The 18,086-nt window shown below is 50.4% G+C and overlaps 1 protein-coding gene across 14 annotated transcripts in view; it reads left to right on the forward strand.

The window, feature by feature from the left end:
- ZNF667 (zinc finger protein 667) overlaps positions 1–18,086 on the forward strand; it is a 47,454-nt gene that overhangs the window by 17,228 nt on the left and 12,140 nt on the right. The window contains exons 2-6 of one of the 14 annotated variants that reach the window (XM_047711650.1): positions 2,140–2,290; positions 14,247–14,273; positions 14,313–14,444; positions 14,567–14,658; positions 16,361–16,487. In XM_047711650.1, coding sequence (XP_047567606.1) covers positions 14,258–14,273; positions 14,313–14,444; positions 14,567–14,658; positions 16,361–16,487 — 367 coding nt within the window. In that variant the 5' untranslated portion in view covers positions 2,140–2,290; positions 14,247–14,257. Of the gene's footprint in view, positions 1–2,139; positions 2,291–4,011; positions 4,436–4,733; positions 4,810–6,216; positions 6,302–7,366; positions 8,090–14,246; positions 14,449–14,566; positions 14,659–16,360; positions 16,488–18,086 lie in introns of those variants that run through there. The other 13 variants (XM_047711655.1, XM_047711651.1, XM_047711662.1 and 10 more) reach the window with 13 other exon arrangements.

Below are 18,086 nucleotides of genomic sequence, written 5' to 3' on the forward strand. Positions count from 1 at the left end.
ACCAAGACCCGAGCCAAAGGCAGAGGCTTTAACCCACTGAGCCAGCCAGGCGGTCCTAGTGAGTTTGTTTTTATCACACAACAAAACGTCTCAAAATAGGCAGCTGTTCCCCTTGGCTCAAAGGCTCGTGAGTCTGTGCCCGGGAAGAGCTGGCATGAGAGACTATATGGGCCTTCTCTCAGGCTAGAGGGCAGCAAGTCCTCTCAGACGAGCAGCAGAGGCTACATGTGACGGCATCTCCCTCTGTAGGACTCTCTTCTGTCAGAGAAAGAGACATCCTTTCTTTCCTTTCAGTCCTCCAGAACGCTTTCTTCTATCGTTCTGATGTGAGAAACGAAGGCAGAAGAAAAATTACTGAATGTCCTTATTACTTACAGCCCACTGACAAGTCCTTGAAAAAGGTAGAGTGACATTCCTCTGGGAACTCAGCTGCCAGGATGTTGACACTTTGCTAAGCATAAAAGGCAATTCCACTAGACCACCCCCCCGCCGCCCCCCATCCTGTAAATCTCCTTTAACATAAAAATTCCGTTGGAGGGCCGCCTGGGTGGCTCAGCTGTGAGGCTAAGCGTCTGCTTTAGGCTCAGGTCATGATCCTGGAATCCTGGGATGGAGCCCTGCATTGTGATCCCTGCTCAGTGGGAAGCCTGCTTCTCCCTCTCCCCACCCCCCATCCCCTGCGTTTGTGTTCCTGCTCTCACTGTCTCTCTGCCAAATAAATAAAATCTTAAAAAAAAGTTCTTTTGGAAACTTCCTTTATCTCTACATAGACTACCCCCTCAAACACATGTTGGCATTCATCTCCCAAGCGTATGACCCACCAATGTAGATCTGAAGGGTCTCATGACTCAGGTTTTATTAGACGGTAATAAATGGCCTTTTTCTAACAATAGCTAGCCCTCTGAAAGTCCTGAAAATCTTGCTTCCAAAATTCTGTAGAGACTTACACTATCCCTAACCCCCTCCCAACTTGAAAGTATATAATGAGCCACTCCTCCTGACCCCAGTGTCTTTTTTTTTTTTTTTTTTAAGATTTTTATTTATTTTTGAGAGAGAGAGGAGAGCGTGATTTGGGGCAGGGGCAGAGGGAGAAGCAGGAAGCCCAGTGCAGGACCCAATCCCAGGACTCTGGGACCATGATCTGAGCCAAAGGCAAATGTTTGACCCACTAAGCCAGCCAGGCACCTCCCCACCCACCCCCAGTGCAGCTCTTTCTGCCGCAGGTCCTGTGCCCATGCTTTAATAAAACCACCTTTTTGCACCAAAGACGTCTTAGGAATGCTTTCTTAGACATTGGCTTTGAGCCCTAACATCCTTCCTACATCAGTCTCCACGGCTGTGGAGACCACCTCTATTTAGTTATGATTCTGCTACTTTATACCAGCGTGGCAAAACACTTGCCACATAATAGAAACTAAGGAATATACTGAATAAATTAAATACAAAAGTGGCTTAAGATCAAGCTCTAGAATATCATTGTGACTTTGTACCAGAAATTTCTGGCTTGAACCCGGGGCTCTCAAAATTTCATTTAAGAAATTGCGCAGTCTCTGAAGCTCAGGTTTGTACGCTTAAACTATCAGGATTTATTTATTCATGCTCTCATTCCCGAATTCACTTAGCAGCCTCAGGGCCTGTGGATGCCGGACCACACCCCCCCCCCCCCCCCCCCCCCCCCCCGCTCCGCCCTTGAACTCCTGAGGGAAAGCGCCTTCCCCAACAGCAGGTGTTTGCTTCAAGGTGTCGCCAAATTCCAGAGGCCAGAGAGAAACCGACAGAACAAAAGACACGGAATGGACTGTGGGCCTGGTTCCGGTACAAACCGGTACGAACGTGTGCTGCCTTCCACACGTTCACAGGATTCTTACGGGACGGCTGCCTCATTCAGAGAAACGGGCAGAACAGGGCCTTACCAGGATTTAGGACATCTCTGCCCTGGCCCTATGGTTTCTCTGTAGCCACGCAGTGTCCGGATTCATAAAGTTCTCCTCGGTGCACGGCTTCCCAAACTTTCCCACCAAAGTTTCCCTAAACAGCAGAAAGAATGATACTCTTGGGAGGTGGTCTAAGGAAAACACAGAAGAACTGCCAGATTGCAGGTTTTCTTGATTTTCTTGGCCATCCCTTTCTTTGTTCCAGCACCACCAGGTGTGCAGAAGAATCTTCCTGTTCAAGAAGCAGCTTCCTCCAAGGAAAAACCCCTGAAGGGGTGAACGGGACAGGCGTTTTGGAGTCCCCAGGACCTGGATTCGGAAATCAGCTCTGACCTTTGCTAGCCCTGTTCCTTTGGGTGAGTACTTTCCTAACCTCCTTGCGCCTCCATTTATGCACCTGGAAACCAGAGATTTAAGTAGAAACAACTCTGAGTAGGGTTAAAAGGATTAAATAAAACCTTAAGTGTGGGATTCCTGGGTGGGTCTGTCGGTTGGGGATCTGCCTTGAACTGAGGTTACCATCTTGGGGTCCTGGGATGGAGTGCCACACTGGGCTCCCTGCTGGGGGCGGGGGGGGGGGGGGGAGTCTGTTTCTCCCTCTCTCCGTCTCTCTCTCCCCCTTCCCTTTTCCACCCCCATTCATGTACTTTCTCTCTGATACATAAATAAAATCTTAAAAACACAAAACAAAAACAAACCTAAGGTGGAAAAGACACTTGACCAGGGACTGTGATGTGGTAGGTGCTAGCAGCAGGGGTGGTAGTAAATAATAAGTCCTGATAATCATCCCTGGTAACTGCTATTTTCATATCACCACTGCTTTGTCACACAATTGGGAATCCAAAAATTAGTCCCTCACACATTTCCTCTTAGTGTCTAGCCCCAGGAACTCGTTCATTCATCCGGTCAGGCCAGCGCAACCACAAACCCTGCGTTTGCACCACAGAGGCTGCAGTATCGCGCTTTGCAGTAACAAGTAGGTCCTTGTCCTTTGCCCCTTCCTGGCGCTGAGCTCCCCAAACCCTTGGAATTCCTAAGGGGGGAGCGAGTGAAGGGTGTCTTTTGTCATGTTAAAGGCACCGCTGTGTGGGAGTGGGGGTGGGGGGAGGGACAAGGGACTCCTAGTGTGGGGGCTGGTGGTCAGGGGAGCCAACCAAATGACTAGAGGGCTCGAGCCTTCACTCCCACCCCCCAGCTCTGTGGAAGGGAGGAAGGGAGAGGGGCTGGAAACTGAGTCCAGTCACCAACGGCCATGCCTACGTAGTGAAGCCTCCGTCCGGGCCCTCCAAGCTGGCGAACACGCGGAGGCCCCGCCACGGCCGAAGCCGGGAGCCCCGTCCCGCGGACTCCGTCCGGCCGTTTTAGGACGGCTGGCGACCTAGTGAGTGGACGTTTGTCCGAGCCGCGTGCACCGCTCTTCGCGTGTTGGTCGAACCCGGCGAGGCGGGTCACGGGAACCTCCGACGGGCGCACTGGGCGCTGGCGTCTGGTCGGGGGTGGGCGCGGGCCTGGGCACCGGGCTCCTGACCCCTGACCTCGGGCGTCGGAGTCGTCCCGGCCCCTGGGTCGGAATCAGGCTGAGCGGAGGAGCCCGCCGGGGTCAGAGGACGGTCTGAGGGTGGGAAGAAGAACGGAGCCTGCACACGCGGTCCCAACGGTGGTTTCACACGCGTCCTTACACGAGCGCGCGCCTGCACAAACGCAGTCTCTGCGCACGCGCAGCGCCCCACTGCCGCGAGCGCCGGGACCCAGGGTCAGGTGGGAGCTCAGCTCCTGGGCCCCACGAAGCCGTGTCACAGCTGCTCTGCGTCGTGCGAAAGCAGGCAGAGTCCGCACGCCTGCCCCGCGACAAACACAACGTCCCACCCTGCGCTTCGCGCTCGCAGACGCACAGGCGCCCGGGTCGGGTCCGCAGCACACGCCCCTCGCCTCTCAGAACCCCTACCACGAAAGGGGCGGGGCCTCGGGCGCCGCCGTCGCGCCTGGCCGTGACGTCATCGCGCGCCGCAGGAGCTCCCGGGAAACGTAGGCTGCGGGCCGGGGAGGCGCCACGCAAGGGATACTGGGGTTCTTCGTTCTACGTAGGCGCCAGTGGGATTCCCTGCGGCCCTGGAGGAGCATCCCTCCTCCGTCCCTCCTGCGGGTCCCTTCGACTGCGGCCTGACAGATCTCTGCCAGCGCAAGCCCGGGTCCCTCAATCGCACGTTTTGGGCCTGGCCCTCCCGGGCCGCACCGCGCGGCGCCCCAAAGGCCCCGAGGACGTGCAGCCTGAGCTCGCAGTGCGCACGCGCGAGTGCGCGCGGCAGCACCCGTCGGTGAGCCCTGCAGTGCGGCGGGGAGGGCGCTGGGTCGAGAAGCCCCCGGACGGGCATCTGCGGGTGTGCACGCGATGAGGGTGGCCAGCCGCGGAGGCTGGGTTTGGCGCAATGGATCACGGAAAGACCGCGCCTGAGGGCGTCTACGTGACTTAGGAGCAGCGAGTCCGCGGACCGCGCGGAAGGGTCTGTGCGTGCGCGCGGTTCTGTGTGTTGCGTGGGAGGGTGCAGGGGCGGGGCCTGGCGCGGCGCGTGCGGCAGCGGCCCCAGGGCCGCTCTGATTGCGCGGCAGTGCTTACGTACGTGCCTTGCGTGGGCGGGAGGGGGTGGGGCTCGGCCCAGCTGTGGGAAGGTCCCGGGAGAGGTGAGTGAGCGCGTGCGCTCCGCGTGGCTTTGTTTAGGGGCGGGGCTGAGCGTTCTTGGGGACGCCCAGGGGGCGGGCCGGCGGCCGGTCTACGTGTTGCTCGTGTGAGGGGGCGGGGCCGGCGGGTGCGCCTGGGGTTACGGAGGAGAGTGCGCAGGCGCGGGGGGCTCCTCGGACGCGACCCCTGAGGACTGAGGTGAGTGTGAATGCGTGTCTGTGAGGTGCTGAGGTTGTGCGGGGGCGCGGGGCGGTGCGAGGTCGTGAGGAGGCGCGGGGTGGCAGGTCGGGGGTGGTGCGGGGTCGTGAGGCGGCGCGGGACGGTGGGGGGCGTGACGCGGGGCTCGAGTACGCGCCCGGGGCTGCGTGCGCGGTGGAGGCCGGCACTGTGCGGGATGCGTGGTGGCGGCTGCGTGCGGGAGACGGACGGCAGGTGTGGGAACGGGCGCGTGTCCCGGACCGTGGGGTTCCCTGTGCGGGACGGGGCGTTCGGGAGCGGGGAGCGGACGCTGGTGGGCGCGGCGGCGAGTGTGTGCAGGCGGCACGGAGGCTCCTGTTGGCGCAGCGCGTTCGTGCGGTGCCTGAGACCCCGGGGGCCGGTGCTCGCCGTGTGGGACGCCTGTGGGGTTGCGCTGGCGTCTCTGCCCCGGCGGGAGGGTTCCGCGCGGCTGGGGTGGGGGGAGGCCGGAGTGCCCCTCGGTGAGACGGGTGCGACCCCGGCGCAGAGCTGCGGGTGCCGTGGGTCGTCACGCTGGGTGTCGTGGGAGGTTCGGGGGCGGAGGTAGGGTCGCGGTGCTGAATGTGGGGCGGCTTCGGTCTCGGAGCCTGAGAGGAAGGCCCCACGGTGGAGCGCGGTGCTCCCGGTAGCGCCGCTGCCTCAGTGTGTAGGGGAAGGGAGAGCAAGGCCCACGTGGCCGCGGGGACCTCTGGCTCGGGGGCCGCTCCTCTCCTTTCCAGCCGGCGACTCCGGGTTCCGTCACTCACCCCTCGTGCAGCTTCCAGAGAGGTTTCGGGAATCCACTTCTCCTCGTTCTCTCCCCACGCAGGGACGGTGGTAGTAGTGATCTTAGCCTTGTGGCCGGTGAGGAACACGTGAGTGAGTGCTTGGTTATGAGATAATGACCCCAAGGATCTCACAGCCCCTAGAGAGCAAGATCGGGGGAAGAACAGCAGAAGTTGAGCCCAGGGCGAGCGTGTCAGGATCATATAAAATAACCCTAAAGTCTAGGCTGGATGGTCCAGACTTTCCTGGTCGGGGTCCTGGGCGGGCAGACCAGGAGTCCGGGGTCTTGCAGGACAGAGATGTCCCGACGGGGCCTGTGAGCTGAATATCCCGGGTTGGGACGTAGCAGGGCCCAAGGAGGAGTATTTCCCAATAACACCGGAATCGGAGATGTTCCTGTGTCAGACCAGGGTTTCTCTTTCTTTGCGTTGTGGATGTTTTGGGCCAGGTAATTTTTTGTGTAGGGGTGTGTATATGGTGGGGGGAGGGCCTGCCTGTTGTAGGGTGTTTAGCCTTATCCCTAGTGTCTGCACACCAGATGGCAGCAGCACATCCCCCTCCTCTACGGGCTGTGAAGGCAAAAATGTTGCCACATGTTGCCAGGTGTCCCCTGAAGGGCACAGTCACCCCAGTTGAGAACCACTGGTGTATGGAGCCATGATGAGGGCACGCCGTGGACTTTACTAAGGTGTGAGGATAGGGAGGAGAGTGGGGGGCTGGAGGAGAGCGGTGACAAAGCGATGGTGATCTCTAGGTGAGCGCGTGTCTGTGCTCTGCAGTCTGGGTGGGCCCTGAGAGGCTTCACTTACTCGGCGGTGTAGTGGCCTGCCACGGGTCAGGCACTGTGCTAGTCAACTGGCGAGACCCGTTACTACTCATCTGGAGTGTGCATTGAGAGGACAGTTCAGTTTGCATTGAGCAGTCATAAGTGGTGGGAGAAGTACAGCAGGGTGAAGGGACGGTGGGTTAAGCCCAGGATCAACACGCAGATTTCCCATCTCATTCAGCTCCAAAGCTGGAAAGGGCCACCAGCAGTGACTTGGTGGTATTGATCAGGGAATCCAAGAGTTTGGCTTTGAGCTTATCACAGACTTTTCTCCTTCAGCACTAAGGTCTGGGTTTGGGGGCGGGGTGGGGGGGTGGATCTGATCTTTTGCCCTGGCCCCTGAGGCTCATAGAGACTGGCGTAATGGTCCTAAACTATGGCCTCCTGGGGCTCCTGGGTTGCTCAGGTTAAACGTCTGCCTTCGGCTCAGGTTATGATCTGGGGATGCTGGAGTCGAGCCCCATGTGAGGCTCCCTGCTCGGCTGAGAGCCTGCTTTTCTCTCTCCTGCTCCTCCTCCCTCTTGTGCTCTGTCTCTCCCACGTAAATAAATAAAATCTTTAAAAAATAAAATGAACTATGACTTCCTATTAATATCACCTTGGAAAGTTTTTACTTACTCACTTTTTTTTTAACTTTTTTTTTTAAAGATTTTATTTATTTGACAGATCACAAGTAGACAGAGAGGCAGGCAGAGAGAGAGAGAGAGGGGGAAGCAGGCTCCCCGCTGAAGAAGAGAGCCTGATGCGGGGCTCGATCCCAGGACCCCGGGATCATGACCTGAGCCAAAGGCAGAGGCTTAACCCGTTGAGCCACCCAGCTGCTCCTTTACTTATTTTTTTAAAGATTTTATTTGGGGCACCTGGGTGGCTCAGTGGGTTAAAGTGTCTGCCTTCAGCTCATTGTTACTTGCCCCATTTGCCAATTGAGGAAGCAGAGGCCTAGAGAGGACATGAGAGTTCACCCAGAGAAGGGTTGCAGAGTTAGAAGTTGAACCCAGACAGCCTCCAGGCTCATGCCCTTAACTGTAGAACCTTAACTGCCTATTCCTACAAGCCTTGCCACAATGAATACCTTTGTGTGTCATTTTATCCCCATGCAGGACTTCCAAACACAGTACCGGAAATGAGGTTTACTGTGTTAGAGGGGATGTGTACCTTCAATTTTCAAAGATTTGCCAAATTACTCTCCACTGAGGTTGTGCTAGTTCCTCTCCGGCCTGCACTGTATGAGAATTCTACCCACAGCCTTCTGAGTGGGTTTCAGGCTTCCTTGGTCTTCTGGGTGCTTGGTGTATCCTGAGATAAAAGGGATAAGGAAGGTGAGAAACTACTGTGTGCCCCTTGCTGAGGATAGCTCCTGTAAAGGTAGCTCGTGTAAACTTCCTAACAGCTAAGGGTTTTCTTTACCCTGATATGTGGCAGATGCAAATTTTGAATCCAGAACTATCTAATATCCGACTGCCATTCCCTCCTCCCCAGCAGTGCTGAGTTTCTCAGAAAATTGTTCTGTGGGCAGGAGCTGTGGTTTTCTAATTTGGGGTTAGTGCGAGCAGCTTTGAGAAACCACAAGGTGGACACGATTCTCCTTCCTGTGATAATCTGTTCTGCCTGAGGAAGTGGAAGGGAAAAGCCAAGGGATGTAATTAACTGGTAAATAGTTTAAAGTATGATGTTTAGATCAAGACAAGCTCAGATTTATTATGATGTAGGATGCCGGTCATGTGGATGTTTGAAAATGAAGCAGAATCAACCAGCTGAAGTTTTCTATAATGATAAAGCTGCTTTGGGTTCTGTCCTGGACCACAGAACTGGGCATTACCATTACAGTTTGGGGCTGTTAGTCAAAAGTAGGAGAACTCCCAGACAAAGAATGCAGCTTTGTTCTAAGAGACTTTGTGGTAGTGGAGTGCTGGGCCTGGTTCACACTAGATCATAAACCTTTCCCCAGTTCTGTGCTCAGTGACATGAGTTTGGTAGCTTACAGTGGGGCCCTCAGAGGAGTGTTTACACCATGGAAATTGGCAGGTCCTACAAATCACCCAGATAACCCTGCCGGAGTTTAATGTGGAGAGAATTCAGGCCTCTGTAGACTCTGGGTAGGCCCCTTTGTCTAGCCTTGCTCAGCACAGTCACAGAATGGACCACTTGGTTGGTCACTGAGTCACAGCTCCTCAACCTTAACATGAATCTCCCCAAGTCCTGTGGCCGCTCTGCTATAACAAAGGTAAATGTCTTGTAACTGTGGTGCCGCGCTGATGTCTCTTAAACCCCGCCAGAGCGGACAGCGGGGGTATTTCACGTATAGATACCTGTGCCACTCCAAGAGGGAGATTGTGCTGCATGTTGGTAGGGGCTCAAGCCTAGGTGCCATTACTTAAAGCTTTTTGGCAATAGGCAGGTCCATGTCGAGGTTCCTTTTTTGTTCTAAAGATGGAAGAAGATCATGTGATTTATTTAAAATATCTAGTACAGGGGCACCTGGGTGGCTGGCTCAGGTTATGATCTCAGGGTCCTGGGATTGAGCCCCACATGGGCGTCCTGCTCAGTGGAAGTCTGCTGCTCGCTCTGCCCCTCCCCCTGTTTGTATTCTTTTTTTTTCAAATAAAGAAAATATTTTTAAAAAATTTTTTAAATAAAATATCTCGGGGCACCTGGGGGTGCTCAGTTCAGCATCTGCCTTCAGCTCAGGTCATGATTTCAAGGTCCTGGGATTGAGCCCCACCTTGGGCTCCCTGCTCAGCAGAGAATCTGCTTCTCCCTCTCTCTCTGACTGTCCTCCCTGCTTGTGCCCTCTTTCTCTGTCTTAAATGAAAAAAATAAATAAATAAAAAACCTTGTATAGCCCTCATTCTTTTTTTTTTTTTTAATATATTTATTTATTTGACAGCAGGAGGGATTACAATTAGGAAGAGAGGCAGACAGAGAGAGGAGGAAAGCAGGCTCCCCGCTGGGCAGGAAGCCCGATATGGGGCTCGATCCCAGGACCCTGAGATCATGACCCGAGCTGAAGGCAAAGGCTTAACCCACTGAGCTACCCAGGTGCCCTTATAGCCCTCATTCTTGTACTTATTAGCCAAGGAGGTGACGCCGTCCGTCCCCCAGGGGTGAGCATATTCAGCACACACACCTGAGCACTTCCGCAGAGCAAGGGGGCAGGCAGTGACTCAGCCTTTCTTAGACTCGCAGCCCACAGCACTGGCCCCACCCCACCCTAACAACAACAGTAATGATAAATTCAGCTACCCTTACTTGAGCACTGACCATGATACTAGTATCCCACCCAAAGAACTGCACTCAGGTTGAAGAGGTCCCTCTTCCCTACCTGAGTGGGCCTGGAACAGCTCTTTGAAGAAGTGAAGGCACCACACTGTGACACTTGGGGTGTGCGCTTAAGTGGATGGAGACAGACTGTAGCGCCAGAGACTAAACAAACAAGTTACATAGTGTTTTGGGGAAGGACTCAGTCTTTCCGCATGCGTGTCCTTTACTCACATATAGCATGGCCCTTCTGATACCAGATGTGTGGGGTTTTTCCCTCATGAGGCAATTTTGCAACACCAACTGGGCGTCCTACAATTTAACTCCGTTCTAACCACCCTATCTCCCTGGAGATAGTGCATCATCCCATGGGTTTAGGACTCGATCCCATGAGACTGCCCCTCTACTTCACCGACCAATGACAATAGTAGGTCCCAGGCTACCCACAAGTTCTGTCCAGCGTGGCTACAAATCAGAAGTTCCTGTGACCGTCTCCTCCAGTTCAACTGATTTGCTGGAGCAGCTCATAGAACAGAGTGGAAACACATTTGCCAGTTTAGTAAAGACTATATAAAGGGTACAGATGAAGAGCTGCATAGGTGAGCTACATAGATGAGGTCTGGGCGGATACCAAGTGGGGGAGCTTCTGTCCCAGTGGATTTGGGGTGTGCTGCCCTTCCAGCATGGATGTGTTTACCAGTCTGAAAGCTCTGCTGACCCCATACTGTAGGGGTTTTGTGGAGGCTTCCTCTTGGAAGCATGATCAGTCATTAATTCCATTTGCAGCTTCTCTCCTGGAAGATGCTGGGTGAGGTGGAAAATTTCAAGTTTCTACTCACGGCTTGGTCTTTTCTGGTGACCAGACCCTGTCCAGGAGCGACCCAGAGTCACCTCATTAGAACAAGAGACGTTTCTAGTGTTCTTATCACTTATAAATTTACAAGCGCTTTAGCAGTTCTGTGCTACCAAAGAAGGGGGCAGAGACCAATATACATCTTTTTTATTCTCTCAGTAATAGAGCATTAGTGATCAGAGTTCTGGAGAAGAGAGAAGTCAAGGCTGGACAAGAGAGACTGAGAGTGATCGGTAGGAGGGTGGGAGGCAGGTTGCAGTGTTATTAGAAGGGTTAGGGTAAGACTGGCAGAGAAGTAACATCGGAGCATAGAGCAAAATGAGTGAGGAACTGAGGCAGGGCTGTGGTAGCACGTTCGGGGACTGTCAAGTAGGGCTGCATGAGGAAGAAGAGAGATGCAGGACCTTCATTCAACTTCTGTTAATCCTCATGACAATTCCAGGAGTTCTGTATTATTCTTATTTAACGGGGAAGAAAATGGTAGAGAGGTTATAAGTAACATGGCCATGGTAGCACACCTAAATGAAAAGAGTTATCACACCCAGGTGGTCTGACTCCAGCATAACGTGTTTACTTATTTTTTTAAAGATTGATTTATTTTAGAGAGTGTGAGAGAGTGAGTATGAAAGAGTGTGGGGAAGGCAATGCTAGAGGGAGAGAATTTCAAGCAGACTCCCTGCTGAATGTGTAGCCTGACGTGGGGCTCGATCTCACAACCCAGAGATCATGACCTGAACCGAAATCAAGAGTCAGACGCTTAACGGACTGAGCCACCCAGGTGCCCTCAGAGTGATGTGTTTAACACAGCCCTTCCCTCTGACCCAGGGGGTTAGCGGGGTATCTGGGTTAACCTCAGCTTGAATCCTGGCTCTGCCACTTTCCACCCTATGACCTTGAGCAAGTGATCCCCACTCTGTGCTTCATGTTCCTCATCTGGAAATGGTGTTAGTGGAGTGAGGATTAAATGATGATCTTCGTAAAGTGATACCTTGCATGTTTAAGCACTCAGTATTCATTTTAGTATTAGTCTTAGTATTATTACTATTGCTTACTACTACTGCTTTTCTCTTTGTAAAGAGAGAAGCATGATAAACTAAATGTTCTTCTGACTGGGTTCCTTTAAGCAGTATAGGGTGATCTTAGGACTTGCATTTGAATTAAAACATACCCATTCTCAAAAAAATTCTTTTTTTTTTTTTTTTTCAAATTCTAAACATAACTATGGCCTTGGTTTCATTTGGCCTCCCTAACTCCACCCTCAAGAGAGAAAAAAAATCTGTAGAGAGAAATATTCATATTTCTGTATCCCAGACTGTACGCTACTGTACCTTTTTTCATAGAAAAAAATCTGTAGAGAGAGATACTTGTATTTCCATATTCCAGACTGTATGCTACTGTACCTTTTTCATAGAAAAATCACCAAAAATCACCAAAAGCGCCTTGGTGGCTAAGTTGTTAAATGTCTGCCTTTGGCTCAGGTCATGATCCTGAAGTCCTAGGATTGAGTCCCATATCAGGTTCCCTGCTCAACAAGAAGTCTGCTTCTCCCTCTGACCTTTACACCACTTGTGCTCGCTTGTGCTCTCTCTCAAATACATAAATAAATAAATAATAGAGAAGAAAAATCAAAAGATTTTTACGACATATTCACTATTGCACTGTTGTTGGCACTGAAGTATGTTGATGGCATTCTTTAGAGGTATGTGCTGAACCATGTAGACATGAATTTTGATCGCAGAAATGATTGCAGAAAAAAAGGAAAATGTTAACATTTGGTGGAAAAGGAATCAGCTGTTTATTATACTATTCTTTTCTCTGGATTTCAAATTTTTCAAAAAGGGGATATATAAAGGACACTCCATTTCTGCCTTCTGTAGACTGTGGCCTTCTCCAAAAGACAAATTTAGAGTTGGAGTGACTGCTAGCAGAAATGTTTCTCTGTAAGATGATGTGGACATAAAATGTCAGCCCGGTTTCATCATGCAGGAAGCGTCCAGACTGGTTATTGATTCAGTCAACAAGTATTTCTTGAGCGCTCCGCTGTGCAGGCACATCCTCAGCTCCCAGGAGAACAGTGAATAAAACAGTCAAAGTAGCTCGTTCTCATGGAGCCCAGGTCAAGGTGGGGGAGATTGTCCCCACACAAAAAGTAAGCTGTTCTAGGGAGGCAGGCTGTGCTACGAAGAAAACGAGGCAGTAGAATGGTATAGGTTCTAGTACAGAGCAGTGTTACCCTGTGAAAATGTTAACGCAAGACATAAATTTTAAATATTCTGACAGCCACTTTGAAAGAAGTGGAGAGAAAAAATCGTTACAGTTAATCTTAGCACATTTTATTTAACTTAATATATCCTAACCATCAATTTGTGATCTATATAAACAAAAATATGAAATATTTTACATTTTTTTCATGCTAAGTCTTTGAAATCTGTTTTACACATGCAGTACACCTCAACTCAGACACTTAATTTTTACTGTTTGATCTGTATTCATTTATTTATTTATTGAGAGAGAGTGCACAAGCAGGGGGAGAGAGAAAGGGAGAAGCAGACTCCCCGCTGAGCAGGGAGCCCGACATGGGACTCGATCCCAGGACCATGGGACCGTGGCCTGAGCCGAAGGCAAACGTTAACCAACTGAGCCATGTGAAGGGTACAGATGAAGAGCTACAGAGGTGAGCTACATAGATGAGGTCTGGGCAGATACCAAGTGTGGGAGCTTCTGTCCCTGTGGATTCGGAGTGTGCCCAGGTGCCTCTTGATCTGCATTTAAATTTCATAAAACTTATCATTGGAAAAGTAGATTCACACAGTCAGTTATTTCAAACATTCCTCAAAGTTCTACAGTAATTAAATCGAGGATCAGTTTTTAATTTTAGATTTAATTTTAATTGTTGACTTTAATATTTATTATTTTATTAAGACTTTAGTAAAAAATTAATTGAAACTAAATAACATTAAACACTCCATTGCAGTAGCCTTATTTCCAGAATTCAGTTGTCACCAGTAGCTAATGCATGTAGAACAGCATAGGTGCAGAGTGACGCAGTGATAGAGGCGCCTGGTCCATCCCACCGAATTTCGCTGTCAGATCACACGTAACCTGCCTGATGAGTTGCCTCTTCAGCTCTTGCATCCCTCCACCTCTCACCAGCATCCGCAGTGTATTCACCACAGGGCCACTCACCAAGTTTTGTTAAATGTTAAGTCACATACGCCACTCCTCAGACTCCTGCTCCCTCGGTGATATCTTATCATGCTTAGGACCAGTTCCAGACCACTCACAACCCCTTCGTGATGTGGCCCCTCCTGATCCCAGTCATCTCAGAGTTCCCCATCTCAGAACTCTCCATCTCACTCGTTCTGCTTAAGCACACCATTTACTTTCCTCCACACACCAAGTACACACCTGCTGCAGGGCCTTTGCACCTTTTGTACCTCTACCTAGAACGCTCTTTCCCAGCATCCAGTGCCTGACGCTTGTACTACAGTCGCACCTCGACTCGGTGTTGCATCCTTGGAGAGGCCTCCCTCAACCACCTCTCCACCCCCAGCGCTGTTTTGGGGGGGGGGGGTTGTTTTGTTTATATAGCAGTGATCTCAGCTGACGCTGTGTTCTATATGAACTTGCCATCCCTGGTGGAGTGTAAGGTACAGGGGAGCTGGTAATTCTGGTCTAACTCTGCTCTTTCCTCAGCACCTGGGACAATGCCTGGCATTGACAGCAAGTGTTTGTCAAACAGATGGAGAGCTGTCTTCGTGTCTCATTTGCCTCCTGATCTGGAGCCTTCTGTGATCTTGGAAACAGATAGCATTGGCTCTGCCCCTTCCCTGACAAGGGTCAGGAATGCTGCAGAACATATTCTGACCTCCCTTCATGTGTGTCTGTGCACCTGTGTGTATGTGTGCTTGCGCATGCATGTGTGGCCAGGGTGACGGACCAGGGAGTTCTTATCCTAGAGACTCTGGAACTACCCAGAAGGCCCTGTTATCCTCATGATTTCTCTTCTCCCACAGCCCCACCTTCTTTGCGCTCTGCCCTTCTCCAAATGCGGACCCTCAAGGGGGAGGAAAGGATGCCTGCTGCGCGAGGGAAGTCCAGGTCCAAGGTAAGTAGTCACTGTTCTTGCAGGGAAGTTCCATCTTGTAAGACATGGGTCATTTGCTTTCCTTCCATGGAAGCTTCCTGCCTGACAGAATCCCATCCAAGTTCTGGTCTTTGTTCCCCCCATCAACCATGGAGGGTAGGAGGATGAGAAGAGCTCCAGCAGCCCATGTAACCACTCCGCGCCCTCCTCTCCTTTTTTCTCAGTGTGCTTATGGCTATTTGCCTGTTTGTTTAGCATCTCTGGGTTGTGTGCCTCGGCTCTTCCTAGATGGAGGAGGAGAGCCACCATCCTTTCTCAAGGCAGACAGGAGTGCCCAGGCAGCGTCTGCTGAGGCAGAGGAGGACTCGAGGTTGTGCTCTAGAGTTAATCTGTTAATGTCTCTTTGCTTTTATGTGTATAGCCCGTACTAACAAGGAGGAGAGCTCTCTGATTTCAGAGATTCCACATCACCTTTCATTCAGATTGGGTTCTTTGCAGTCAGGCCAGTGAGTCAAGCTTCTGTTAAAAAGCATGCTTCACCGCTTTAGATGATGAAGTGGTTTTCTAAAATAAGCATCTTGAATGCGATTTCTCTAACAAACACTTGTTTCCACAAACTTGGCTGCTCAGAACATCACCTATTTATGGCACACAGTTTGTGGGTCGGAGATCAGGCATAGTGCAGCATGGCTGCGTCCTCTGCTTTCAATCTCACAAGGCTGAAAAAAGGTGTTGGCTTGCTGTGTGGTCAGGGCTGAGGCTCAGGTCACATCTGAGGCTCTTCAGAACTCACTGTTTATTAGCATATTCAGTTTCTTCTGCTTTCTTTTTATTTTTTTTTTAATTATTTTTTTTTAAAGATTTTATTTATTTATTTGATAGAGATCACAAGCAGGCAGAGAGGCAGTCAGAGAGAGAGGAGGAAGCAGGCTCCCTGCCGAGCAGAGAGCCCTATGCGGGGCTCGATCCCAGGACCCTGAGATCATGACCTGAGCCGAAGGCAGCGGCTTAACCCACTGAGCCACCCAGGCGCCCCAGTTTCTTCTGCTTTCTACATGTTCCTCCCCACCCCAAAATCTTCAAGCCAGCAATAGCAGATCAAATCAGGCCTCAGATTTCTGACTTCTTTTCCACTCCCCTCTTCCAGCTGGAGAAAATTTCCCTACTGTTATGGGCTCCTGTGATTCCGTCATCTGCCTAGATAATCCAGGATAATCTCCCTATTTAAGGTCAAGTGATCAGTAACCTTGGTTACATCTACAAAGAACCTTTGGCTCTTTAGAGAGTGTGTAATTAGGGGCCTTAATCAGAAGCCATATCCAGATTGAACTCCGGGTCCTCCATTCACTAGTTGTGGCGCTCCCGTCTCTGGGTCTCCCACTTCCTCATCTGTAACATTGCTGTGATTCTCTCACCAGTGGTCACTGGCTGACATGAGTCAGTACCTGCGGGAGCTTAGAAAAATGCCTTTCCTTTGTCAGTGCCCAGTAAATCCAAGTTGGAACTGCTTTTTATGGGACATAGTTTTTAATAATAGCTACATCGTATTGTATTGTGTTATGTTTTATTTAATGCACCTGCTGCTCTTGGCCTCAGAAGGTCAAATGTTTCCTGAAGATTCCTGGCACCAGGGATCTCCCATGTTTGGGACAAATTCCTTATTGTCTCTAGCCATTTGGAAGCATAAACCTGTGGTGAAAGGACATGTGACTTTCTGTTTCAGGTGCCAGTGACATTTGGGGATTTGGCCATCTACTTCTCCCAGGAGGAGTGGGAATGGCTGAGCCCCATTCAAAAAGACCTGTATGAAGATGTCATGTTGGAGAACTACCAGAACCTGGTCTCTGTCGGTAAGACTCTCTCCACCCTGTAATCCACAACCAACCCATTGTGGGACATAAATTAGTCTAGTTAGGAAAACAGAAGCCACTGCAGTTTTGTTTTTTAACAGCTGTATTTGTGGGGTGCCTGGGTGGTTCAGTGGGTTAAAACCTCTGCCTTCGGCTCAGGTCATGATCCCAGGGTCCTGGAATCAAGCCCTGCATCAGGCTCTCTGCTCAGCGGGGAGCTTGCTTCCCCCTCTCTCTGCCTGCCTCTCTGCCTACTTGTGATCTCTGTCTGTCAAATAAATAAATAAAATCTTTAAAAAAAAAATCTTAAAAAAATAAAACAGTTCTATTTGTGTATAATTCACATGTTATACATACAAAGTATATAATTCAGTGGTTTTTAATGTATACACAGAGCTGTACATCCATCACCAGTCAGTTCTAGAACATTTTCGTTACCCTAAAAGAAACCCCATATACATTAACAATCAGTTTTCATTTCCTCTTGCCCACTAATTCCTCCAGATTAGGCAGATACTAATCTGATTTCTGTCTATAAATTATTCTTGGCCTTTCATAGAAATGCAATCATAAGTATGTGATCCTTTGTGTCTGGCTTCCTTCACTTAACATTATAGTTTTTTTTTGTTTTCTGTTTTTTTTTTTAAGATTTTATTTATTTGAGAGAGAGACAGTGAGAGAGAGCATGAGTGAGGATAAGGTCAGAGGGAGAAGCAGACTCCCCATGGAGCTGGGAGCCTGATGTGGGACTCGATCCCGGGATCATGACCTGAGCCGAAGGCAATCGTCCAACCAACTGAGCCACCCAGGCGTCCCGACATTATAGTTTTGAGGTTCATCTACGTCGTAGCATATTATCTGTGCCCCCTTCCTTTTCATGGCCAGTAGTAGTCCACATTTTGTGTATCCATTCACCAGTTGATGGGCATTTGAGCAGTTTTTCACTCTGTGGCAATTATGAATGTGCTGCTGTGAATATTAATGTATGAGTTTCTGTGTGATTGTGTATTTTCATTTCTTCTGGGTATATACGTAGGAGTGGAATTGCTGTCATATAGTAATTATATATGTAACCTTTTTTTTTTTTTTTTTTTTTAAAGATTTTATTTATTTATTTGTCAGGGACAGAGGGAGAGAGAGAGAGCGAGCACAGGCAGAGGGAGAAGCAGGTTCCCTGCCCAGCAAGGAGCCCGATGTGGGACTCGATCCCAGGACGCTGGGATCATGACCTGAGCCAAAGGCAGCCGCTCAACCAACTGAGCCACCCAGGCGTCCCATATATATGTAACCTTTTGAAGACATCTGGTTGTTTTAAGAGAATTTAATAGGAAGAATCTACTTAACAGCTATGATTAAAAGGAAAATAGTAGCAGAGGTAATGCAGAGATGGTAACCGCAGGATGCAGCCACCATCCCTGGGCTAGGGCTACAAGGGGAGATTTGGGCAGGGGGGTGGGGTGTTTAGGAATTAGAGTAAGGGATTCAGACTCCTGAAGGGAGAGGTGTGCTGACTAGTCTGTTTACACTCATGAAGGGTCAGGATGAGGCTATTTCTGAGAGTGTGAGGAAAAAAGAAGCAGAATTGAAACCAGCAGAGCC

The sequence above is a fragment of the Lutra lutra genome, chromosome 17 (assembly GCF_902655055.1).
Source record: "Lutra lutra chromosome 17, mLutLut1.2, whole genome shotgun sequence".
Classification (NCBI taxonomy): domain Eukaryota; kingdom Metazoa; phylum Chordata; class Mammalia; order Carnivora; family Mustelidae; genus Lutra; species Lutra lutra.